This window comes from Siphateles boraxobius, unplaced genomic scaffold, assembly GCF_051911475.1.
Source record: "Siphateles boraxobius isolate OS27281-9 unplaced genomic scaffold, OSU_SipBor_1 29, whole genome shotgun sequence".
Lineage (NCBI taxonomy): Eukaryota > Metazoa > Chordata > Actinopteri > Cypriniformes > Leuciscidae > Siphateles > Siphateles boraxobius.
In genome coordinates, this window is record NW_027508908.1 from 19,604,893 (window position 1) to 19,627,325 (window position 22,433).

Here is a 22,433-nt window from a genome sequence, read left to right on the forward strand (position 1 = left end):
GGATTCTCCCCGAGGGGAAATCCCCTCCGCACGATCAAAGTCACGCGGCGCTGCCTTTGTGCTCTGGTCATGTGGAAAGAAACCTGGTTCCTATCCAAGGGGCCTGTGTTGGGGGCTCTTTGTCGTTGCGTAACGCTAACGACGGATGCTTCCCTCACAGGGTGGGGGGCGATCATGAGTGGTCGTCCAGCCCAAGGTCTGTGGCAGGACCATCATCTATCATGGCATATAAATTGTCTAGAGATGTTGGCGGTGTTCCAAGCTTTGAAACACTTCCTAGCAGACCTCAGAGGTCATCATGTGCTAGTTCAGTCAGACAACATGTCGGTGGTCTCGTATATAAATCATCAGGGGGGCCTGCGGTCGCGTCAACTTTACAAGTTGGCCCGTCAGATCCTCCTGTGGTCCCAGGGGAAGTTACGGTCTCTGAGAGCTATGTATCTTCCTGGTTATTTGAATGTGGTAGCAGACTCCCTGTCGAGGCAGGGGCCGAGGCCGGGGGAATGGAGGCTCCACCCCGAGGTGGTGGAGCTCCTTTGGTTGAGTTTCGGTCGCGCCGAGGTGGACCTATTCACTTCCAAGGAGACAACGCACTGTCATCTGGGGTTCTCCATCAGTCAGCCAGCCCCTCTGGGGTTGGACGCTCTGGTACAGCCGTGGCCGAGGTCACGTCTGTATGCTTTTCCCCCGGTTGCTCTGCTACCAGGAGTTCTGGAGAGGGTTCGCCGGGACGGGGTCAGCCTACTTCTAGTAGCCCCGTTCTGGCCGGCCCGAGTATGGTTCGCGGACCTAATATCTCTTCTGGACGGCTCTCCCTTGGAGATTCCGATCAGCAGGGATCTACTCTCTCAGGAGGGCGGTGCGATATTTCACCCCCGCACAGAGTTGTGGAAACTGTGGGCTTGGCCTCTGAGGGGGCCCAGCTCATAGAATCTGGTCTCTCAACTGAGGTTGTTGAGACCATCCTTCACTCCAGAGCTCCGTCCACGAGGAAGTTATCCCCCTCCACACTAAAGGTGTATGTGGCGGCACTAGCTGCTTACCATGTCCCTTTCAGTGGAGTTTCTCTTGGGAGACACCCACTTATAACTCGCTTCCTTCGTGGCACTTTGAGGCTGAGGCCTGCAGTTCGTATGAGGGTGCCGACTTGGGATTTGGCCATTGTACTAGAGGGCCTTTCTTTGCCCCCCTTTGAACCTATTGAGGAAGTTTCTGAGAAATTTCTCACTTATAAAACTCTTTTTCTGCTTGCAATCTCCTCACTTAAGAGAATCGGAGATTTGCAGGCTCTGTCGGTTGCACCCTCGTGCCTGGAGTTTTCGCCTGGTATGGTTAAGGCTTTTCTATACCCTAGACCAGGTTATGTCCCTAAGGTCCCTACTAATGCTGTTAGACCTACAGTGCTGCAGGCTTTCTATCCTCCTCCTTTTGTGTCATCAGATCAGGAGAAACTTAACCTTCTCTGCCCGGTTAGGGCGTTAGACGCTTACGTCCACAGAGCTGCCCTGTGAAGGAAATCAGAACAGTTATTTGTGTGCTTTGGGCCACCCAGGAAAGGGTGTCCCGCGTCTAAACAGAGAATGAGCATGTGGGTGGTTGAGGCCATCTCACTTGCTTATGAGTCGGCTGGTCAGCCTTCACCTTTGGCTGTACGAGCCCACTCTACTAGGAGTATGGCTGCTTCTAAGGCATTGTTGTCAGGAGTATCGCTAAGTGATGTTTGTGATGCGGCTGGGTGGTCCTCACCGCATACATTTGTTAAGTTCTATGAATTGGACTTAAGTTCCACTCCTGGGGCGCAGGTGCTCTCGTCCTCTGTGCGCTAGTTCCCACATGACGGTCATTTACTCCTATGGCGACGTGGGTATTGGCATTCCCACAGCTTGACGCAGCTCGAGTTCCTTTGAAAGGGAACGTCTCGGTTACGTATGTAACGTCTCGGTTACGTATGTAACCCTCGTTCCCTGAGTAGGGAACGGAGACGTTACGTCGGATGACGACGAATGGGGTTTCGCTTAGAAAGCCTATCAACTTCGAGTATTACAAAACGAGCCAATGGCAAAGAAATGCCATGGGTCTGCGGAATTTGCATGACGTAACTCCGCCCCACCTCGTGGGTATAAAAGGAGGACGCCAGCAACAGGCAGATATGTTTCTTCGCTGAGGAGCCAAGACTGAGCTCAGGCGATCCCCGCGGTACAGCGGAAAGTGGCAGGCAGACGTAACGTCTCCGTTCCCTACTCAGGGAACGAGGGTTACATACGTAACCGAGACGTTCCCTTTCTTTGTCACTCCGAGTTACGTCGGATGACGACGAATGGGGTTACCAGTCTAATCACGCCACCTTCTCAGCTGTCTTCCAGTGCCCTGCGTAAATCTGAGATCCCTGTCGTGAGACTGGCACGGACGAAGGACTCCTATTTAGCACAGGAATACCAAGGTACACTGGGGAGCATATCCCAAAGTTTAGGGGAAATATGCATTTACTGCCAACCCAGAGGGGGGGGACTTAGAGAATACACATATGACCCGAAGGAGACATATGGAGAACACTGGGGTGTCCAGCCGCAGGTGGAATATTTCAACCCCAGGGGTGGCAAGGTGGCTTGCCAAGGGAAAGACACACGCTCAGAGAGGCTTACAGTGGAAATACACATGTGGGGGTCGCTCAGAGGAGGGACCATGCACACGGGAGGCACCTAGCCGACGCACAGGCAAATAGACACTGGCGCCAACGTCAGGAGTGCTGGAGGAACTCAGGGCTTTTCGGGGAAGCTCACCTGAGGAGAATATCGCACGTATCCAGTCCGTGGAGTGGAATGGCGAGCAAGCGAAGACACCTGAGCGGGTCCAGTACTAGCTGGTTGAAGCGAGTACATGAGAGGACACTGGCTCCACTCGGAGATTGTAGAATCTGGCGAATGTGTTAGGTGTCGCCCAGCCTGCAGCTCTGCAGATGTCTGTTAGCGAGGCGCCATGCGCTAGAGCCCAAGAGGATGCCACACTCCGGGTGGAGTGGGCGGTCACACCAAGGGGGCACGGTCGACCTTGCTGCTGGTATGCCAAGGCAATGGCGTCCACTATCCAGTGAGACAACCTTTGCTTGGAGAGAGCCTTTCCCTTCAGCTTCCCACCATAACAGACAAAGAGCTGGTCTGAGGTCCTGAAACACTGCGTCCTGTCTACATAGGCGCGGAGGGCGCGTACTGGACAGAGCAGTGCCAAGGCTGGGTCTGCCTCCTCCGGGGGCAGCGCTTGCAGGTTCACCACCTGGTCCCGGAAGGGAGTGGTAGGAACCTTGGGCACATATCCAGGCCGGGGTCTCAGGATCACGTGAGAGTAAGCCGGCCCAAATTCCAGGCACGCTTCGTCAACGGAGAATGCATGCAAGTCCCCCACCCTCTTGATGGAGGCCAATGCAACCAGGAGCGCTGTCTTCATAGACAGGAACTTAAGCTCCACTGATTGCAAAGGCTCAAAGGGAGCACTCCGCAGGGCAGTTAGAACCACTGAGAGGTCCCAAGAGGGAACGAGAGGAGGACGAGGAGGATTCAGTCGCCTCGCTCCTCTCAGGAACCTGATGATCAGGTCGTGCCTTCCAACAGACTTACCTTCGACTGGGTCATGGTGTGCGGCAATAGCGGCAACATAGACTTTCAGGGTGGAGGGAGACAGCCTTCGCGCCAGCCTATCTTGAAGGAAGGAAAGCACGACACTAATCGAACATCTCCGGGGGTCTTCTTGAAGAGAAGAGCACCAGTTGACGAAGAGGTTCCACTTCAACGCTTAGACGTGTCTCGTGGACGACGCTCTAGCGGAAATGATGGTAGCCACCACCGTAGGTGGAAGGGTACTCAAACCTGCTTCGTCCCGTCCAGGAGCCACACGTGGAGGTTCCAAAGATCGGGACGAGGGTGCCATAGGGTGCCCCGTCCCTGAGAAAGGAGGTCCTTCCTCAGGGGAATCGGCCAGGGAGGTAATGTCGCGAGGAGTACTAGTTCGGAGAACCAGGTCCGGGCGGGCCAGTATGGCGCGACCAGAATGACCTGCTCCTCGTCCTCCCTGACCTTGCGCAGGGTCTGCGCAAGAAGGCTCACTGGGGGAAACGCATATTTGCGGCCCCGCGGCCAGCTGTGCGCCAGTGCATCCGTGCCGAGCGTGCCCTCGGTCAGGGAATAGTACAGGGCGCAATGGGTCGAGTCGTGAGAGGCAAACAGATCTATCTGTGCGTCCCCGAACTGGTCCCAAATCAGCTGAACCGACTGGGGATGGAGTCGCCAATCTCCCGGGAGGGGCTGAAGCCGTGAGAGCTCGTCGGCTGCACAGTTCAGGGCTCCGGGGATGTAAATGGCATGAAGCGACCTCAGATGCTTCTGACTCCATATGAGGAGGTGGCGGGCGAGTTGCGACATACGGCGGGAGCGTAGACCACCTTGATGGTTGATGTACGCTACAGTGGCGGTATTGTCTGAACGGACTAGTACGTGTTGGTTCTTGAGCACGGCCCGGAAGCGGCGCAGAGCAAGACGTACGGCCAGCAACTCGAGGCAATTGATGTGCCAGAGGCGGCGGGGTCCTGTCCAGGAGCCCGCGGCAGCACGTCCATTGCACATGGCACCCCAGCCCGTGGAGGAGGCATCTGTCGTTACAACAACATGCCGCGAAGCTCGTTCCAGGGGCACTCCGGCCCGTAGAAAACTGAGGTCCGACCACGGGGTGAAGGTCTGACGGCAGGACGGAGTAACAGTTACTCGGAAGGTGCCGTGTTGCCATGCCCACCTCGGGACTCGGTCGCGAAGCCAAAGCTGAAGCGGTCTCATATGAAGCAATCCGAGCGGTGTTGCCACGGCTGCAGATGCCATATGCCCCAGGAGCCTCTGAAAGAGTTTCAGTGGAACCGCACTCTTGCCCTTGAACTGTCTCAGGCAAGTCAGCAGTGACTGCACGCGCTCGCTCGTAAGCTGCGCGGACATGGCGACCGAGTCGATGTCCATACCGAGAAAAGAGATCCTCTGCACGGGGCAAAGTTTGCTCTTTTCCCAGTTGACCCGAAGGCCCAGACGAGCTAGGTGCCGGAGCACTAGGTCCCTGTGTTCGCATACCTGGTCTCGAGAGTGAGCTAGGATCAGCCAGTCGTCGATGTAGTTCAGGATACGAACCCCGTGTTCCCGAAGGGGAACAAGGGCTGCCTCGACGACCTTCGTGAAGACGCGAGGAGACAGGGCTAGCCCGAAAGGGAGAACCGCGTACTGGTATGCCTGCCCCTCGAAGGCAAACCGAAGGAACGGTCTGTGTCGAGGGAGAATGGAGACATGAAAGTAGGCGTCCTTCAGGTCGATTGCTGCAAACCAATCCTGGGGCCGCACACATCCGAGAATGTGTTTGGCAGTGAGCATCTTGAACGGCAGCCTGTGAAGGGAATGGTTCAGCACACGCAGGTCCAGGATTGGTCGTAACCCACCGGTTTTCTTGGGGACAATGAAGTACGGGCTGTAGAAGCCGGTCCTCATCTCGGCCGGAGGGACGGTCTCGATCGCACCCTTCGCCAGCAGGGTGGCGATCTCTGCTCTCATGATAGGGGCGTTGCCACCGACCAAAGTGGAGCGGACTCCCCTGAAGCGGGGAGGAGACCGCGCGAACTGAATCGCGTAGCCGAGCCTGATCGTCCGTGCGACCCAGCGGGACAGGAGGGGGAGCTCTAGCCAGGCTCCCAAAAACTGTACCAGCGGGGTCATACGGACCACAGACTTCCCACCGATGGTGCAGCAGGGCGGAATGACTGGCCCGGACGTGGACGGCATAGCGGCCCGGTGTGGGGGCACAGTCATTAACCGCGCCCTGACAGAGGAGACCAGGGAAGGAAGAACGTTCCACGGGGGTCTGCTCTGCCAGGGGGCTGGCGACAGAGGCGGAAGGGAGCGGCACGGTCCGGGGACGGCGCGCACTGCCAGCCGGCTCTGGGACAGAGGGGGACGAGGGGTGCACGGCTCGGAGGCGGCGCACCGTGTCGTCCGAGAACTCTGTGTGCTCAGGGATGGGAATGTTACTTCTTTCTTTAACCACATTAGGGTGCTGCCCACCCGTGGGTGAGCAGCGGGGAGTGGAGAACAAAAGATTCTCCCCCGGCCCTCCACCGGGGGAAGGAGTGGTCCTGCTACCATCTCCTGAGAAGTAATTTTCAGCATCCCTGAGCAGCCCGTCTCAGGAGCGCCGCTTGGCCCGGCGTTTAGCGGGGGGCGGGGCTGGAGAGGGCTGGGGCGCCTTCTTACGGCTTCCTCCGCGACCGGGCCTGGGTGGAGGCTGCTGCTTGGGCCGGGCGGGAGGGGCGGGAGCCGCAGGAGGGCGCCCTCGGCGGCGAACAGACTGAGGGATCTGCCCGGTCGGCTGGGTGGAGGCAGCAGCGGGCCGTCGGGGCAGAATGTGCCTAATGGCCTCAGTCTGTTTCTGGGCGGTGGAGAACTGTTGGGCGAAATCCTCCACCGCACCGCCGAATAGGCCGGCCTGGGACATGGGGGAGTCGAGCAGGCGAGAGCGCTCAGCGTCCCGCATGTCAGCCAGGTTCAGCCACAAGTGTCTCTCCTGGACCACAGCTGTGGACATCACCAGACCCAGGGAGCGTGCGGTCACCTTCGTCGCCCGGAGGGCGAGGTCGGTGGCGGCGCGCAGCTCATCGAAGAGCCCTGGGTCCGTCCTACCCTCGTGCATGTCCCTTAGCATCTGCGCCTGATAGACCTGCAGAGTGGCCATGGCATGCAAAGAGGCAGCCGCCTGTCCCGCCGCTCTGTAGGACTTCGCCACTAGGGTAGACGAGAACCTACAGGCCTTGGATGGGTGCTTAGGCTCGCCGCGAGAAGAGGCACTCTGAGGACACAACTGCATCGCAACAGAGCGCTCAACCGGGGGGAGCCCAGTGTACCCACGGGCAGCTGCCCCATCAAGGGGAGGAAAGGCGGATGAAATCAACGAGCGGTCGCGGGAAGACATGGGAGTCTTCCAGGACTTCGAGATTTCATCATGCACGTCCGGGAAGAAAGGTATTGGGGCAGGCTGAGGACGGGAAGCCGCAGCTGCACCCAAAAACCAATCGTCCAGCCGCGAGCGCTCAGGACAGGGTGGAGGGTTCCACTCCAAACCAATGCTCGCGGCCGCCCGGGAAAGCATGGCCGTCATCTCTGGATCAGACTGAGCCACAGCCGTATTCACACCCGAGGGTGGCAGCTGTGACGAGTCGTCACTTCCAGACAAATCAGACCCGCCTAGTGATGCTGCGATCGACATCGCATCTTCCTCTGGAGCGCCAAAGGACACCCGCGGGACCTCAAAGGACGGTCCCGCGATGATCCCCTGAACGCTCGCGGGTTGCAACACTGGAGAAGGTGCTGCGGGGCACGGACACATAGTCGGCGCTTTGTTCCACACAGTCACCCTCAGATCACCCTGGCCACCAGCCGAAGTAGAGCCTCTCGAGGAGGCGCTAGATCGGGGTGTGGATGAGGGGACTCTCACTCTTGCGAGATCCTTGAGTCTCGATCTAAGTGTTGCGATGGTCATGTTCCCACAGAAAGAACATGACTCATCCACGAGCGCTGCTTTAGCGTGATCAAAGCCCAAACACACCAAGCAGCGCTCGTGCCCATCAGAGTCAGACACCAGTCGACCGCAACCAGAAGTGCACGGGCGAGGCATCTTTAAAAAGACGTGCCGCGTGCAAGCTCTTTTTGTGAGAGAAACTCAGTGCTGAAGCGCCCGCGGAGAACACACTCGCTGGCAAACCACGCTCAGATAAGCAGGAAGTGTGCACTCGCCGGGAGATCGCCGTCACACCAACACTGGAGAGTTGCTCGTCTCGTAAGAAGCTGACAATCAGAGATAGCTTAAGGAGTGAAGAATTACACTTGGCTCCGAAGCGAAAACATATCTGCCTGTTGCTGGCGTCCTCCTTTTATACCCACGAGGTGGGGCGGACTTACGTCATGCAAATTCCGCAGACCCATGGCATTTCTTTGCCATTGGCTCGTTTTGTAATACTCGAAGTTGATAGGCTTTCTAAGCGAAACCCCATTCGTCGTCATCCGACGTAACTCGGAGTGACAACGAAAGGGAACCCTAGTTCCCTGATAGGGAACGAGACGCTGCGTCGTTCTGCCATACTCCCAGCATGCCCGTTAGCGATTCCTTCAGGCCTATCAGAAGCTGTCGCGCTTGTGTTTTGGGGGTGCTTTATAGTTTCCTGGTCGATGACGTCACCCGCCTATGACGTTCCGTCTCTCCATTGGACTGATTCCATACGTGCTTCATGACGCACAACGCAGGGGCGTTCCCACAGCTTGACGCAGCGTCTCGTTCCCTATCAGGGAACTAGGGTTACATACGTAACCGAGACGTTTACAAAGACGTGAAACTTTTTTTCGGTTTTATCATAGTTTTTGTCCAACTCCATTGACTTGTATTGGATGTTCTGTGAGGTACGTTATTACTCCGCCACTGCTAATACAGAAACCGAAAATTCTCGGGACAGCAGCATTTGTCCAAATTTCAATCTTAACCGTTCTATTTCATCAGAAACGATCTTAAAACAGGGCTTTAAGTGTAAAATACCGAACTTGTCCTTTAACAATGCCAATCTCTAATCAGTTACTGTCAGGGTTCTGTCACTTCTGTCTAGTCTATTTCTTGGTTTTGGGACAGAGCCCTGACACTCCTGTTTTGTCTTGTCTGTGTTCCTTGTTTCATGTGCTTTCATGTCATGTTTTGTCTTGTGCTGTGTTGCATGCAGCTTGTGTTTGTCACTGGCTGCATGCTTTCATGTTGTCATGTTTTGTGTTAACACATTGCTTATGAGTGTTTTCATCAGCTGCGTGTTCATGTCTAGTTTTGTGTGAGCACATGGCTTCTGATTTGCTTTACTGGCCATGTGCTTCTGTTTTTTTTTTTTTTTTTTTTTTTTTTTTATGTTTGGTGTGAGCACATGGCTCGGCATTGCCAATCTTTTTTGAACATTGTTTTAAAACAATTGATTTCAATGAGTCATAAGCTACTTAACCGCTCATAAGAGAATTTTCAGATATCCACCATTCGTTTTTGGGAGAGTAGATAGTGATGTAGTTAGTGACATTCACACTTATACGGTGCACATCTGTAACCATGGGCACAGCTGTGCACCTCAAACCATGAGATTCAATTGCGCAGAATAAAGGAGCCAAAGCACAACCGAGAGAAGCAGAGAAGAGACATTGGAGGAACTCCAGCACTGAAGCCACCGGGTAGTTAACTGGGTCAAACCCATGCTCTCTACACCAAACAGTGAAAACATTCCATTTTAGGCTGTACAGTCTCCTCGTGGATGGAGCTCTGGAGTTTATTATAGTCCCGAGCCCCCGACCTAAGAAAGCAGGTCTCTCCTGAGGGGAGTCTTCCACGGAGGGCCTGCCAGGAGTGATATGATGTCCGAGAACCACACTTGGCCCGGCCAGAACAGGGCAAATAAGAGTAGACTGACCGCATTACAAAGGACCCCCTCCAGAACTCCCGAGAACAGAACGTTCGAGGGAAATGCGTACAGGCGCAGCCTTGGCTACACCTGCACCATGTCAGCCCGAGAGGACCTGAATGAGAGAGGGATAACCACAGTGGAGAGTGGGTCATCTCCTGAGATGCGAGCAAATCCACTTCCACTGGGCCGAATCTCTCGCAAATCGACTCCACCGTCTCACAGGCTTCTACATCGGGATCGAGAGCATCGGAGCTGCCTGATGAGGACTGAGAGACTGTCAAAGTGTCGAGTCCATCTGCGATTCCCATGACCTAAAATGCCGTGGATGTGGATGCAGGTCTGGCCAGAAGCTAACTCTGTTGTGTGCCAGCGTCCCTTTGTAGCTTCAGTGTATGCCTTCACATGCCACATCATGACGCAGAACCATTAAGATTGGACTAATTTCACATGTGCTTCAGACGCTTTCATGCAGCATAAGTTCCCTCGAAAGGGAGCTAGATATTATCGTTATTGTGAATTATTTATGGCACAATACTTGTTTAGTGAAAATCTGATATAATGACAGCTCTAGTTATGAATAGTTTGTTTTTGCTGATCTGAATATCTATGGTAGTTTGTAATCTAGAAGTGTTCTTGATCTCAATTCATTCAGACAAAGGTTCTTTTGCAATTTTTTGTTGTTTTTGATCACACATAGGTGTTTGGAGTCTGTTATTCTTCTCTGCAACTTGGTCAGTGGAGAGATCCCTGAATGTATTCTGATCACTGACATTTGCATTCAGCACTTAAATCACATGCCAAAATTCTTTCATTTCATTGTCAACACCTGACTCTCTCCCTGGCTCCTTCTCTTCGTTAACTCGCTCTCTCATCTTCTATTCTCCTTTCCTTAAAATTGACACTTCAATTCCTTACATGAGTGAGCGTGGCTGCCTCTGGGGAATTCGCATTTCCAATTTCATGCCATGATGAGACACAGCGGTCACTATGGTGCTGGGGCTAAACATTGCTCTGCAGGAGAATGCTGGGAAGAGATGTGGACATTACACAATATGCTGATGTAGGAACTGTCTTTATTCAAATGTTCCCATTTTCAGAACAGCATGAATGGACCTTTACCACCACCTTGGGAAAACGTACACTTCCTTAAGAAAGTTTTGCAAAAAAATGCTTGTTAATCCAGGGATTTAGTATCAGGAGGAAACGATAAGGCTGAGGCGCATTTCAGAGAGAGAGAGAGAGAGAGAGTGAGAGAGAGTGAGTGAGTGAGTGAGTGAGTGAGTGAGTGAGTGAGTGAGTGAGTGAGTGAGTGAGTGAGTGAGTGAGTGAGTGAGTGAGTGAGTGAGTGAGTGAGTGAGTGAGTGAGTGAGTGTGTGTGTGTGTGTGTGTGTGTGTGTGTGTGTGTGTGTGTGTGTGTGTGTGTGTGTGTGTGTGTGTGTGTGTGTGTGTGTGTGTGTGTGTGTGTGTGTGTGTGTGTGTGTGTGTGTGTGTGTGTGTCCAAAATGTCCCCATAAGGATGGCAATATCTGAAATCCTTGTTCGTGTGGGGACATTTTTTTGGTCCCCATGAGGAAAACCGCTTATAAATCATACTAAGTGATGTTTTTTGAAAATGTAAAAATGCAGAAAGTTTTCTTTGATGGGTAGGTTTAGGGGTAGGGTTAGTGTAAGGGAATACAATATACAGTTTGTACAGTATAAAAATCATTATGTCTATGGAAAGTCCCCATAAAACATGGAAACACTGTGTGTGTGTGTGTGTGTGTGTGTGTGTGTGTGTGTGTGTGTGTGTGTGTGTGTGTGTGTGTGTGTGTGTGTGTGTGTGTGTGTGTGTGTGTGTGTGTGTGTGTGTGTGTGTGTGTGTGTGTGTGTGTGTGTGTGTGTGTTGGGGAAACTGAGGTTATCCTGAGGCAATGTTTCTGAGTAAGAATGAGAGTGGGAAACAAATTTATCTGGGAGGGCAGTAAAAATGCACACCTTTTTAAGACGGCGCAGGCTTGGGGTGGTGCAGTCGTCGGAAACTATGAATAATGGGAGAGGCACAGGGGCAGTTAGAGGCAGCAGAGGAGGCTGTTTTATGGAGCTCAGAATGGCCAGAGCCCTGCTGAGATCGCCTGAAGCTTGTGTGCTCTAACACACAAAACACTGTCTCAGAGTCGCATGTGCAGCTGAGAGAATTCTATTCTATTCTGCTTCTATTTCCCATGCACGTAAATATAAACTCATCATGCACACTGCATTATGCCACATTTAATAAAACAAGCATTGTATAATTGAAGATTAATTAACTTACAATACAGTTTGTACAGTACTAAAGTTTACTGTTCATCATGTGCAATAGGTGTAGTACATAAAGAAATTTGTATTAAATAACTGGTGAATAAACTGCATTTTTTTTCCAGGTCTATTAATTTATCTTTTTATTTTCATTTAATATATTAATGCTTATAAATCATATCAATTTAGTTGTATACTTGACAGATCACAAAATAAGTGAATTGAATTGAGCTAAAATAATGACACCATTGTATCCTGTTAAGCTGCTTTATTGAAAGAAAGTTTTAATTGGGAGTTTACCAAATGTATTGTTTCCTTACTGAAGAATATTGCAACATTGACACTGTTTCCCCAGTTCACTGTAAAGCTTCTTTGAAACAATCCGTATTATATAAAGCGCTGTGTAAATACATGTGACTATTTATTTACTTAATTCCATGTTTATTTATTTATGTATTTATCCTTCCTTCATGTGTTCCTTCTTAATATCATAATGAAGTACAATGCCTTAAATGAAAAGAAACTTAATTAAATAGTATAGCATATTGTTTTATTAATTCTTAGAAACATTTTAATAAAACATCTTCACTACTTAAAGGAGAACTCCGGGCAAATTTTAAGTTGATCTTGATCGTTATACCTTTGTGAGTACTGTCTATAGAAAAAAAAAAAGACGAGCAGGATTGGTGATTGCAACACGGAGCTGTTCCCACAAATGACCAGAGCTCCCCCTCAGCTAAAACGGCAGTTATGAGGGCATAAAGAGTGTTTTTGTGCCTTTTAAAGGTTCAGTGTGTGATTTTTAGCGACATCTAGCGGTTCGGCTGCGAGTTGCACTGAGGGCTCAGCCCACTGCTCACCCCTCCCTTTCGAAGAAGCTACGGTGCCTGAAACTGGACAAACATATCTTCATCTGAGACAGCAGAGAATAGCCAGAGTAAGCCAAGAGTGTGTAACATTGTCACTGTTTCTGTACCACAGTCCATTATAAACCACATCATGGATAAAGTTTACAAAGCCATAGTCAGGTGAGGATCAAGGGTCTTAATATATAATATAATAATAGTAATCAGCTGATTGTCTCACAAACGTAACCAGCACATTTCCCCCCACATAGCAAACCCATAATACAGCGAGGGAGAAGAACCACATGAAACTATGCAACTATATATTGTTTCTAACAGGAAAGTAAAAGTTTAGCTGGCTCAATATGAGCTGTTACTGTGGCTGAGTTGGTTAAAGCGTAAAGCCTTGTTTAAACTCGACGCGTCCGCATGAGCCCAAAGGTGCGCGCGGCAAAAATGCCATGATTGTACAGCGCGCGCGCCTCCGCATCCCCTAGACACCATTTACTACAGAAAATAGGCTTTTTTTCTCTGATTTTGAAAACTCTTCGCGATCGACTTAAAATGCTTCCAAGATCGACGGGTTGGTGATTCCTGTAACGTTACTGTTTTACGGTCAATGACAAGAGTACTAATCAGCTGTCTCACGAACATGCTCCACATTTATCCCCACATAGCAAACCATAACACAGCGAGGGAGAAGAAACTAAGTTACATGAAACAATCCAACTACATATTAATCAACTACATTAAAGTCATTAAATTAAAACTTTTGATGAAAATGGAATAAAAGTTTTTCAAAATGCTTCCTTTTCTTTATTGTAGACTCGTTATCATGGACACATTATTTGTCCTTGACCCACACAAAAATTATTAGCATAATTATTAACTTTGGCATTCATTATTTTCTATCAGATTTAGTCTGAAAACAAATAATGCCCTGAAAAATTGGATAGGCCTACCTTTATTATGCAGCATTATGTGTGATACATTTGATACTTTATATGATGCAGTCTATTTATAAACACCCATGTCTCCTCGCTCAATACTCTGCAGGTAATGCATTTTTGTGCAATGCTGAAATCGATGCAGGAAAATGACCTCCTACCCACATATTTTATAATTGATCATGAGCAGATATTATTCATATCTTATATGACAAGTACATTCATTGGCCTCTTTATACATATTTTCATTCAGCCTCACCCTTAAACCTCAACCATTGTAAACAATAGCTTGTTTTGAGGAAAGCCACATTCACAACCTTAGTCTCATTTATCAGTCTCTCAAATACAGCACTCAATGGCCCTTTGTGTAACGGCCTTTTATGATGCATTGCATGTATGTGGAAAAAGCACACCATAGATCCAAGCTATAAATCACTTAAAGTATTTCAATCCAATCGCATTCACCTTTCTAAAGCCACCTTTTGGCTTGTTCCAAACCCTCTCCGCTTTTGTCCGTGAGGCACCTGTAATCTCCATGAAAGTGCTCGCTCCCAGTGTCTTTATTATACCCCAGCTCCAGTTAGTTTTCCACCTCATTTCAGTCTCAAATCAAGCATTCCCTTCCACCGTACAAAATAAAAGTTATTTAAGAGCTGCGGACGAAGCAGAGAAGCAGAGAAGAAGCCTTGGGTGAGTTCCAGTTCAGCTAAGGTGCACTGCCCCTGAACAAATAACACAAACTGGGAAACAGTTATTCAAATATTTTGCTTTTTAGCATTAAATAAAAACATAAGACCTGTTTCTTTTTAATAAAATGGTCAAATATGAGACTGCTACCTCCATACACTCCATACACTCCATACACTAAAGGTTCTTTAGTCGCATTGATGGTTCCATAGAGAACCTTTAACATCCTTAGAACCTTTCTATTGCACAAAAAGTTCTTTATAGTGGAAAAAGGTTCTTCGGATTATTAAAATGTTCTTTACTCTAAGAAGAAAAAAAAGGTTACTAATCACTTAAAGGTTATTTGGGGAAACCAGAAATGGACCGTTTATGGCATTGCTGCGAAAAAAGAAGGAAAAATTCTCTTTTGGAGTCTATATTTTTAAGAGTATAAGTGAGTCTGGATAATGCATGCTTAGGGTGTTAAATGCTGGAGTGAAATGCAAGAATCCCACCCATGTATGGACCCAACATTTGGACAAATTGTAGTTGCTTTAAGGAGTTTCCAAGCATTGTTTAATCTACCACTGAGACACTCACTTTGTCAGCCTCAGCAAATTATGTAGAGCAACTGTAATTGAAATCTTGCCCATGCCATGAAAATTGCTGGCACTCTCGGTTTTTCAATTGCATTGGTACCACAGCACTAATACTTGAACCTGCAATTAAACTGGAGGGCTAAGAGAACTGTCAAGGCACACTAATTATTTCGCTGGCATTTGAATATCAAATGCCTAAAGGCCAAGTGCTGCAGAAGCATAATAATATTCAAGAGCAGATCTTTGATTTGAGGGCCGCCTGCGCACTTTAACATTTTTGTAGACGTCGTTCGAAAACTGAGGAATTGGTGTATGTAGTTCTATCATGCTAATCGCTTGTAAGAGTACTTCAGTGAAGAGCTTTCCAAGTGCTGTCTGATTATAGTTATTATGAATCCAAAAGTGTCGATTAGCGGAGGCCACTGGGTTAACAGTCAATTCGAGGCAAACAGCCTAAACAAGAAGCATCAAATTAACAGCCTTTGGAATCTAACTAGCTTCAGAGCAGGAACATCTAAAGCCTGGGACACACCAAGCCGACTTCAAAGAACAAGCAAAGACAAAAACCAACGGTGTTGTCGCCTCGTGTCAGCTGCGTCTGGACCAAAAAGCTGTGCTTGAACACACAGCGCAGACAACAGCCGACTGCAAACTAGCATGTGCGTTCTGCCGTGTAAGGAATTAACTCTCTATATCAGCAGGTACAGTATCAATAGTCTATTTTCATCTATTCAAAAGGAGAAACTGAAACAAGTGCATACGAGATATATGCAGATATACAAAACTTAAACAACGCAGCACTTGCTTACCATTTTGAATATGAGTTAAGGTGATCACTTTCTTCATTTTAAGAGGCTCATGTTGTTATGAAAATATTTGCGTTTTGAAATGCTTGGGTAAGATAACATAACATTAGATCAGCCTGTCTGTGCCGTCTTACTTGCGTCGGACTTACTTGCTCTCTTTCATCACTTTTACTTTAAATCTCGTGCACTGACTCCCTTGCTAAACTGAACATTCAAGTTCCCACTCTCACCAACGGTCCCGACGCTGATTCAACATGCTGAATCGGGTAAGCTGTCGCCGACGTGAGCCTGACGAGAGCCTACATGTGGAACACACTGCAAAAACTAGCCCGACGGACGCTTGCAGTTATTGTGTCCCGGCCTTAAGATATTTTTAGTTCCAAGATGGCATTTTCAATCACATGTCTAGTTGGTAAACACTCTATTAGGAGTATCAATGGATGTCTGTGTGCACAAGCTGAATGCAAATGGTAGTTCTGGATTGTATGGTAAACAAGGTCAGGAAAACAAAAGCTGCAGTCTGCTTTGTGTACGTACTGTATCTGTATGCAGTTATATTATATGATACAGCTCTTTAATTAGATGTGGGCAATTTGTAGTGAGATTGAAGAATTGGTTACTTTTAGAGGCCTAATCACCTGAACGTGGCATGAAAGCCAACAGGAGTGAACGCAGTCTAAAATTCCAGCACAAATCCCCGATGTTATGCAAGGAAGTCCATCTTATCCTCAGAGATCCCGGACAGAGACTGATAAACAAGTCTAGCCTTATCAAAGCTATGATTCCCATGGGCCATATTTCAACGAGAGATTACAATTATTTATTTAATCAAGGAAACAATTAATTGAGAGGCTCTTTACTTTGCTTTAGACTTATGTAGATGTGTCTGCATTGTAAGGATAGGTCAGGATAAATATTTTTAACTGCAATACTTCAAAGGGTATGGATTCAATTAAGTTTGTTTTGTTTAGTTTTCTTGGGTTTTTTGAAAGATTTTGACAGTGTGTTGCGCTTGTAATTGAACATATACTGGACATCCCTACTGTTATCCAACTGAAAATCTGCACACTCAGAAAACCCAAAGACTAACTGATAATGACAATATGTAATTTTGCACATTCCTGCTACATGATGACAAGACTACATGCATTATTTAGTTTATAGAGTATTACTAAATACATTATTACTGACACAGAGTTTTAAAACCACATTGTCCTGAAGCTTTTGGACTTCTAACTGAATGTGCATGGATCCTGTATAATGAGAAGAAAGAGTTTAAAAGGCATTGTCTTCGTTTGAAGCCAATGGAAGAAACTCTCTGGAGAATGCAGTAAAAATCCATGAACCAGTTGGCCAAATGTTTTCATGGATCGTAGAAGAGAGGTCAAAACCCTGGCTGTTCCAGTGAACTCACCCCGAGGGTGATATGAAAACACGTGCTGCACCATTTCCAACCATATGCACACATACATCAATGCATTAAAGATCTCAAATCCTTAAAGCTGCCCATCAAGCCATGAAAAGTCTGCTTAGGCGCTTAACTGTAACATGCACAATCATGAACTGTTTTGAAATATTTCAAAATGTCCAGATGTGCATTCAAGTACATTTTATGCAGACTGTCATTGTGCGGACTCCAATAGCTGGTTGATATGTAAAGGAATGCAAGCACAGAGCATTGAAAGGAAAGCAGCCCTCTTGAACAATACATCAAAGGCAGCTTTACATAATAGCACAGTGAAATGTGTGGAAAATCTGCATTGGCAATATGTCAGCTCAATTCCCCCTATGCTACTGGCATAGTATTGTTATTTAATGATTAGGCTGCTAGAGCATGTTAATGTCCTCATTAAGAAAAGTGGGTTGAGTTCTTTACTGAAATTAGCATTTTGCCTTGAAGTGAAAAAAGAAAAATAACACCGGCTGTATAATTTTATGTGAATCAAAACACATAGCCTTTCTACTCCATTTGTATCAGTCTCATTACAGATGTGACCTCTAGCTTTGCAAGTGAATCATAATCTCATTTCTGTACGACAACCAACTAGCATGGATATAATAGTCCAAGGCGATAGCTGACAAATACAGTAGCTTTTACGATGATGTATGATGTCATTACGGGAGGTGCACAGGCATACCAATGCTTTACAGTGATAGATCTGTGTTGGCTTTTATGTCAAGCTGCTGTGAAATGCTGTGTAATTTTGACAGAAATTACCTTTGCACACTGTTTATGGCTCTGACACCATCCAAGGGATCCATTACTCTGCGGACAGAAGAGACAGATGAAATTGCGTGTCAGAATGCTGTAATCACCAGTCACATCAGACAAGCTCATTTGAATCGTGTTATTTTAATGTGCCCCTGCTGAGCAGAGAGGCTTTAAAAAGGAAATTTCCTATTATGAAAGCATTATTCTTTTGTAAAAACACTGCCCTGACTACGGTAAAGTGAAATTGCTCATAAACCAGAACAGTCAGTCTACATCCCCTCCTTATTAAAAAGACTAGCCAGGGCACCTGAGCACAGAAACATCAGAAATCACTCATCAGCACCTGGAATCACACAACTTGTTTGCATAGCAGATCTTGGAATGTTCCGTAGCGTGTCAGGAATTGTCACAGTGTTTTGCTTATCTGAATAACAACTAGTTGTTTTAAGCTTATGCAGCATATTTGATTGGCAGACCACAGGATAACGCCCCTGGCCAGTCTTCCGAATAATGGTTATTGAATAGCACAATAACAAAGAAAGGACAAAACCTTTTTGGTGCACAGTATATTTTATTGAACATGCTGGGGACTATAAAGTAACCACAATATTATCTCTGCCAGATCTTGCAACTACGCCACTATGGGGAATAGAGCAACAAATCTATTTTGGCCTGTGGTGGGATCAATGGATCAAGCCAGCGGCATTAACCAGCATTAGCATGGTTAGTTAACATTTTGTTCACATTCACATGGATGTGCTCACATCAGAACTACACAAACCTATTCTCATTACTAAAGGTATATGAGACATATTTTAACTGTTATTGGGTAAACAACATATAAGAGCGTACTTGTATTACTGTGTATTCATTTTGGTCTTGTATGTTTTTTTAAATAACATTTATAACATTTTCAAGAAAATGTACATTTAATAACTCTAAAACGTCATGTAATGTAACCAAAAAGTAATATTTTCCTTACATATTGAATACATGTGTGTGGAAACACATGTATTACCCTCTTTTGTTTTTGTTTTTACAAAAGAGTGTTAAAATATATATACATATATATTTTTTTAAACAATTATTATGAATCACTTCATAAATATAATTACATGTTTGGGGGAAGTTGCACCACATGACATTTCACAACCATGTCTTGTCAACAAAAAAAATCCAATTCTGATTTCTCAATGATATAATTTCCTAAGTTTCTTTTTCCTTTGTGTTTCTTCATATTGATTGGATCACAATACTTCGTTGGTCGCTCCACATGACTTTGATTTGGCGGACACATTTTATATAATGTCCTTCTTTTAATTAGAATTTTTCACTTTTTATGATATCTGGACAGCTGTATAACCCTGAAACTTTTTGACTTAAAAATAGTGTGCCCCTAAAAAATAAGAATTATTTGAATAAATGAATGGGGCAGAAAAAAAGTCACATCATTAACAAATTCCTAAATGTATTAAATCATTTTATACTATTATTTTTTATATAATAAAGTAATAAAACTATACTTCTTAATAACTATTGGTTCCTGGGAAAAACTTAAGACATAGTGAAGCAAAGACTGATGATCAAATAAAACAATGGCAGTCAAACAGGATATTGAGACAGCTGAAAGATTTGTGTATTTCCACGTAACTGTCTGCATAACACTGACAGATCAGGCGTTCTCTGAACCACATCAAATGCTCTCTAATTTCCCATAATCATTAATCATCAGTGATAGCTCCTTTTAACTAGATGTTATGCCTCGCCACAGCATAACTTGACATTCAGCTCAGCTCGTCTTAATTAACCCATGACCCCGGTCTCCATTTGATACTAGAGGAAGGGGGATAATTTCCAAAATGGCTTCCCCCCTCGGGAGACAGCGTAAGTGGGCTTTAGGGATGTGGACACGAAGACAATGATCAGCAGATATGAAAAGCATTCATTCTGGTTTATTCCCTGCTCGGACATCAGAATGACAGCAGCTGTTCAGGAACACTAGCTGCTCTTTGATTCGGAGAGCTCTGGAACGCTTTGAACCCATTGTGGAATCGGTGCTGAGACAATGAAGAGCTTCTAGACCAGTGTCTAATTTGATAGCATCTCCAGATGGACAGCTTGCTGTAGAATAAAGCATTTGATAAAAGAGACTGATGTGCATAGCTTCCCTCTGCACTGATGTCAGGATTAGATAACAACAAGGCCGTCACTATGATGAGCAGACAGGGCATTTGAAGATAGGAGATGATTTAATTTGAATGGATAAATAGATCTGGATGATTTGTATTGGGGGCTTTTGAATGGGTATTGGGCTTTTAATTACATGCATTGGTTGATGTTGATGCATATACAGCCTATGTCAAAAACATCTTTAAGTTGTTATTATTGTGGAATAATATAGCTTTTTCATGAAACAACAAGAAAAGAAACCCCCTTTTGATGCTGAGTAATGTTTGACACTCACTAAATCATCTTTTTTTAATATTATACATTGAACAAAATTCCTGCAGTGTTACACAATTTCTCTATCATTCATACTAAAGGTTCGCAAAACAATTGTAAATGAATTTGGCCATCTAGCTGTCTATTTCTGGGTCGGATGTCGGTGCAAACTCATGATAAAGATCAGGAAGGACATGAGGATGAATATAATCACAGTAACAAGGGAGTTTGTTGACAGCAGACAAAAAGTGCAGACACACGCACAAAGATCCCCCTCCACATGCCTCTGCGCAGATACAAACACACATAAACATATAAGGCATGCACACACACATACACAGAGGAAGTCTCTAAAACACACTCCTCTTCTACACCCCCACCCCAAACCCTCCCATGGTCTGTCATAACCAACATAAACAGAGAAGCAAGTAACTTAAAACGTCTAATGAAAACCTCAACCGCAGTGTTGAGACTGAGGCTGGCAGTGATTTGTACAGTTGTGTCTCCAGTTTTCCAATTCTATGCATTTGTTTGTTTATAGATAGAACTCTTTTGGGTGAATGGTTAGGAATTTGAAATGGATGAGCTGATGAGTGAGTTTGCTTGTGTTCACTGAATAAGGTATAGCACTAAAGATAACTGTCATTTAACAATCAAAAGTATCTTTAGTTCATCTGATCAGGTGCAGAGTGATGTTACATTTGCACAAACATTTCTTTATCAAATCGATCCACTGAATGATCTATTTGGAGTTATCTTATCTATTTGGAGTTTTAAATATTAAAATTAATAAATCATGTATTATTATTATTAGATCAACCTATAATCGATTTTATGATATTTTTACAGAAAAAAATGGCACCCAACAACATAGGTTGATAGGAAAAGTAACTTATTTAATATATTATTTGTATAATTTCTGTACTTTTACAGTCCTTTCGTCTCTACTCTTCCTGGCCATGTTGATGAATTTGAGTCTATTTAGATCCCAAATCAACTTTACATACATATAATGGCAATAATAATAATAAAAATAATAATAATGCATATTATGTTTTCATTCAATTTAATCCTGCTGGTTATTGATTCAAAAGCAGAAGAAACACAATGGGCTAATATCACGAATACAAATAACATATGAATAACAAGCAATACAATAAAGCTAAACAATCTGTATCCGTTGTGAAAATAACAAGATGTTGCTTTATAATATAAGTTTAGTTCAATTAAGTTCAATATAAGTTTAGTAATGATGAAGTATATTGTTCTATAAATAAGGCGGGATAAAGGGCACTGACTGGTGTACAATGGACTGTCTGATTCAGTACATTTGAGTACAACACACAATACATATTTACTTGTCAACTCTTTTCTTACTTACCTGGAAATGTCTTGGAGAGAGAGCAATGCGCGTGCTGTGAAGGCTCAAGCACCTGGCGGCGCACCTCGTACGGAAAATACTGCCAAGAGCTGAAGACGAGTCCTGTCTCCTCATTACTACAAAGCCGCTGTTTAATAACAGTATAATCCCAATGCACAATTCAATGAGCGCGTCGCGCATCTTGACGAACAGAAAGTGCCCTGTTGAACCGAAGAGCTTGAAAGTAAAAGTGGATGTGCGGGTGCTTGATGCAAATAATGAAAGTTCAATGAGCGCGTGTGGGCGGGGCATCCACATAGACGCGCACTGCTATTGGACAGAGCTTGCGCCCGTGAGACACGCGGGATCAGGTGCATCGAGCGCACGCAGCAGCTGTTCAGTGAAGATACACAGTTTAATACTCTCTGTGGATTGCTCACTTCATGGCTGAACACAACACAACTGTTTGGTTGTGACATTGTTTCAGGGTATCAATAGTGAAATTAGTATAATTAATTTTAACAAATAAAACATTACATCAAGCATTACATCAACCTGTTTGTTGGTTATATGTTGATTTGTCCATCTCAAACTAATAAAAATTAATAAGTTAGAGACATTTGGCATTGCTGCCATCTTTTGGTGACACATTACAAGTAGACCACAAAATAGCAAATGGAACTAATTTATTTGATACAGAAATATAATGGTCCACATTATCTATTGGTCCCACTTTATATTAAGTGTATTAATATGTACTAACATTTAAATTAATAATTTGATACA

The 22,433-nt window shown here is 45.8% G+C and overlaps 1 protein-coding gene across 2 annotated transcripts in view; it reads right to left on the reverse strand.

Moving 5' to 3' along the window:
• anos1a (anosmin 1a) overlaps window positions 1-21,946 on the reverse strand; it is a 53,066-nt gene extending 31,120 nt beyond the window's left edge. The window contains exons 1-2 of one of the 2 annotated variants that reach the window (XM_077246704.1): window positions 21,669-21,946; window positions 17,852-17,899 (exon numbers count right to left, since the gene is read on the reverse strand). In XM_077246704.1, the coding sequence (XP_077102819.1) occupies window positions 17,852-17,899; window positions 21,669-21,848 (228 nt within the window). In that variant the 5' untranslated portion in view covers window positions 21,849-21,946. The remainder of the gene's footprint in view (window positions 1-17,851; window positions 17,900-21,668) is intronic. The other variant, XM_077246703.1, reaches the window with a different exon arrangement.
• Window positions 21,947-22,433: the final 487 nt, after the last annotated feature.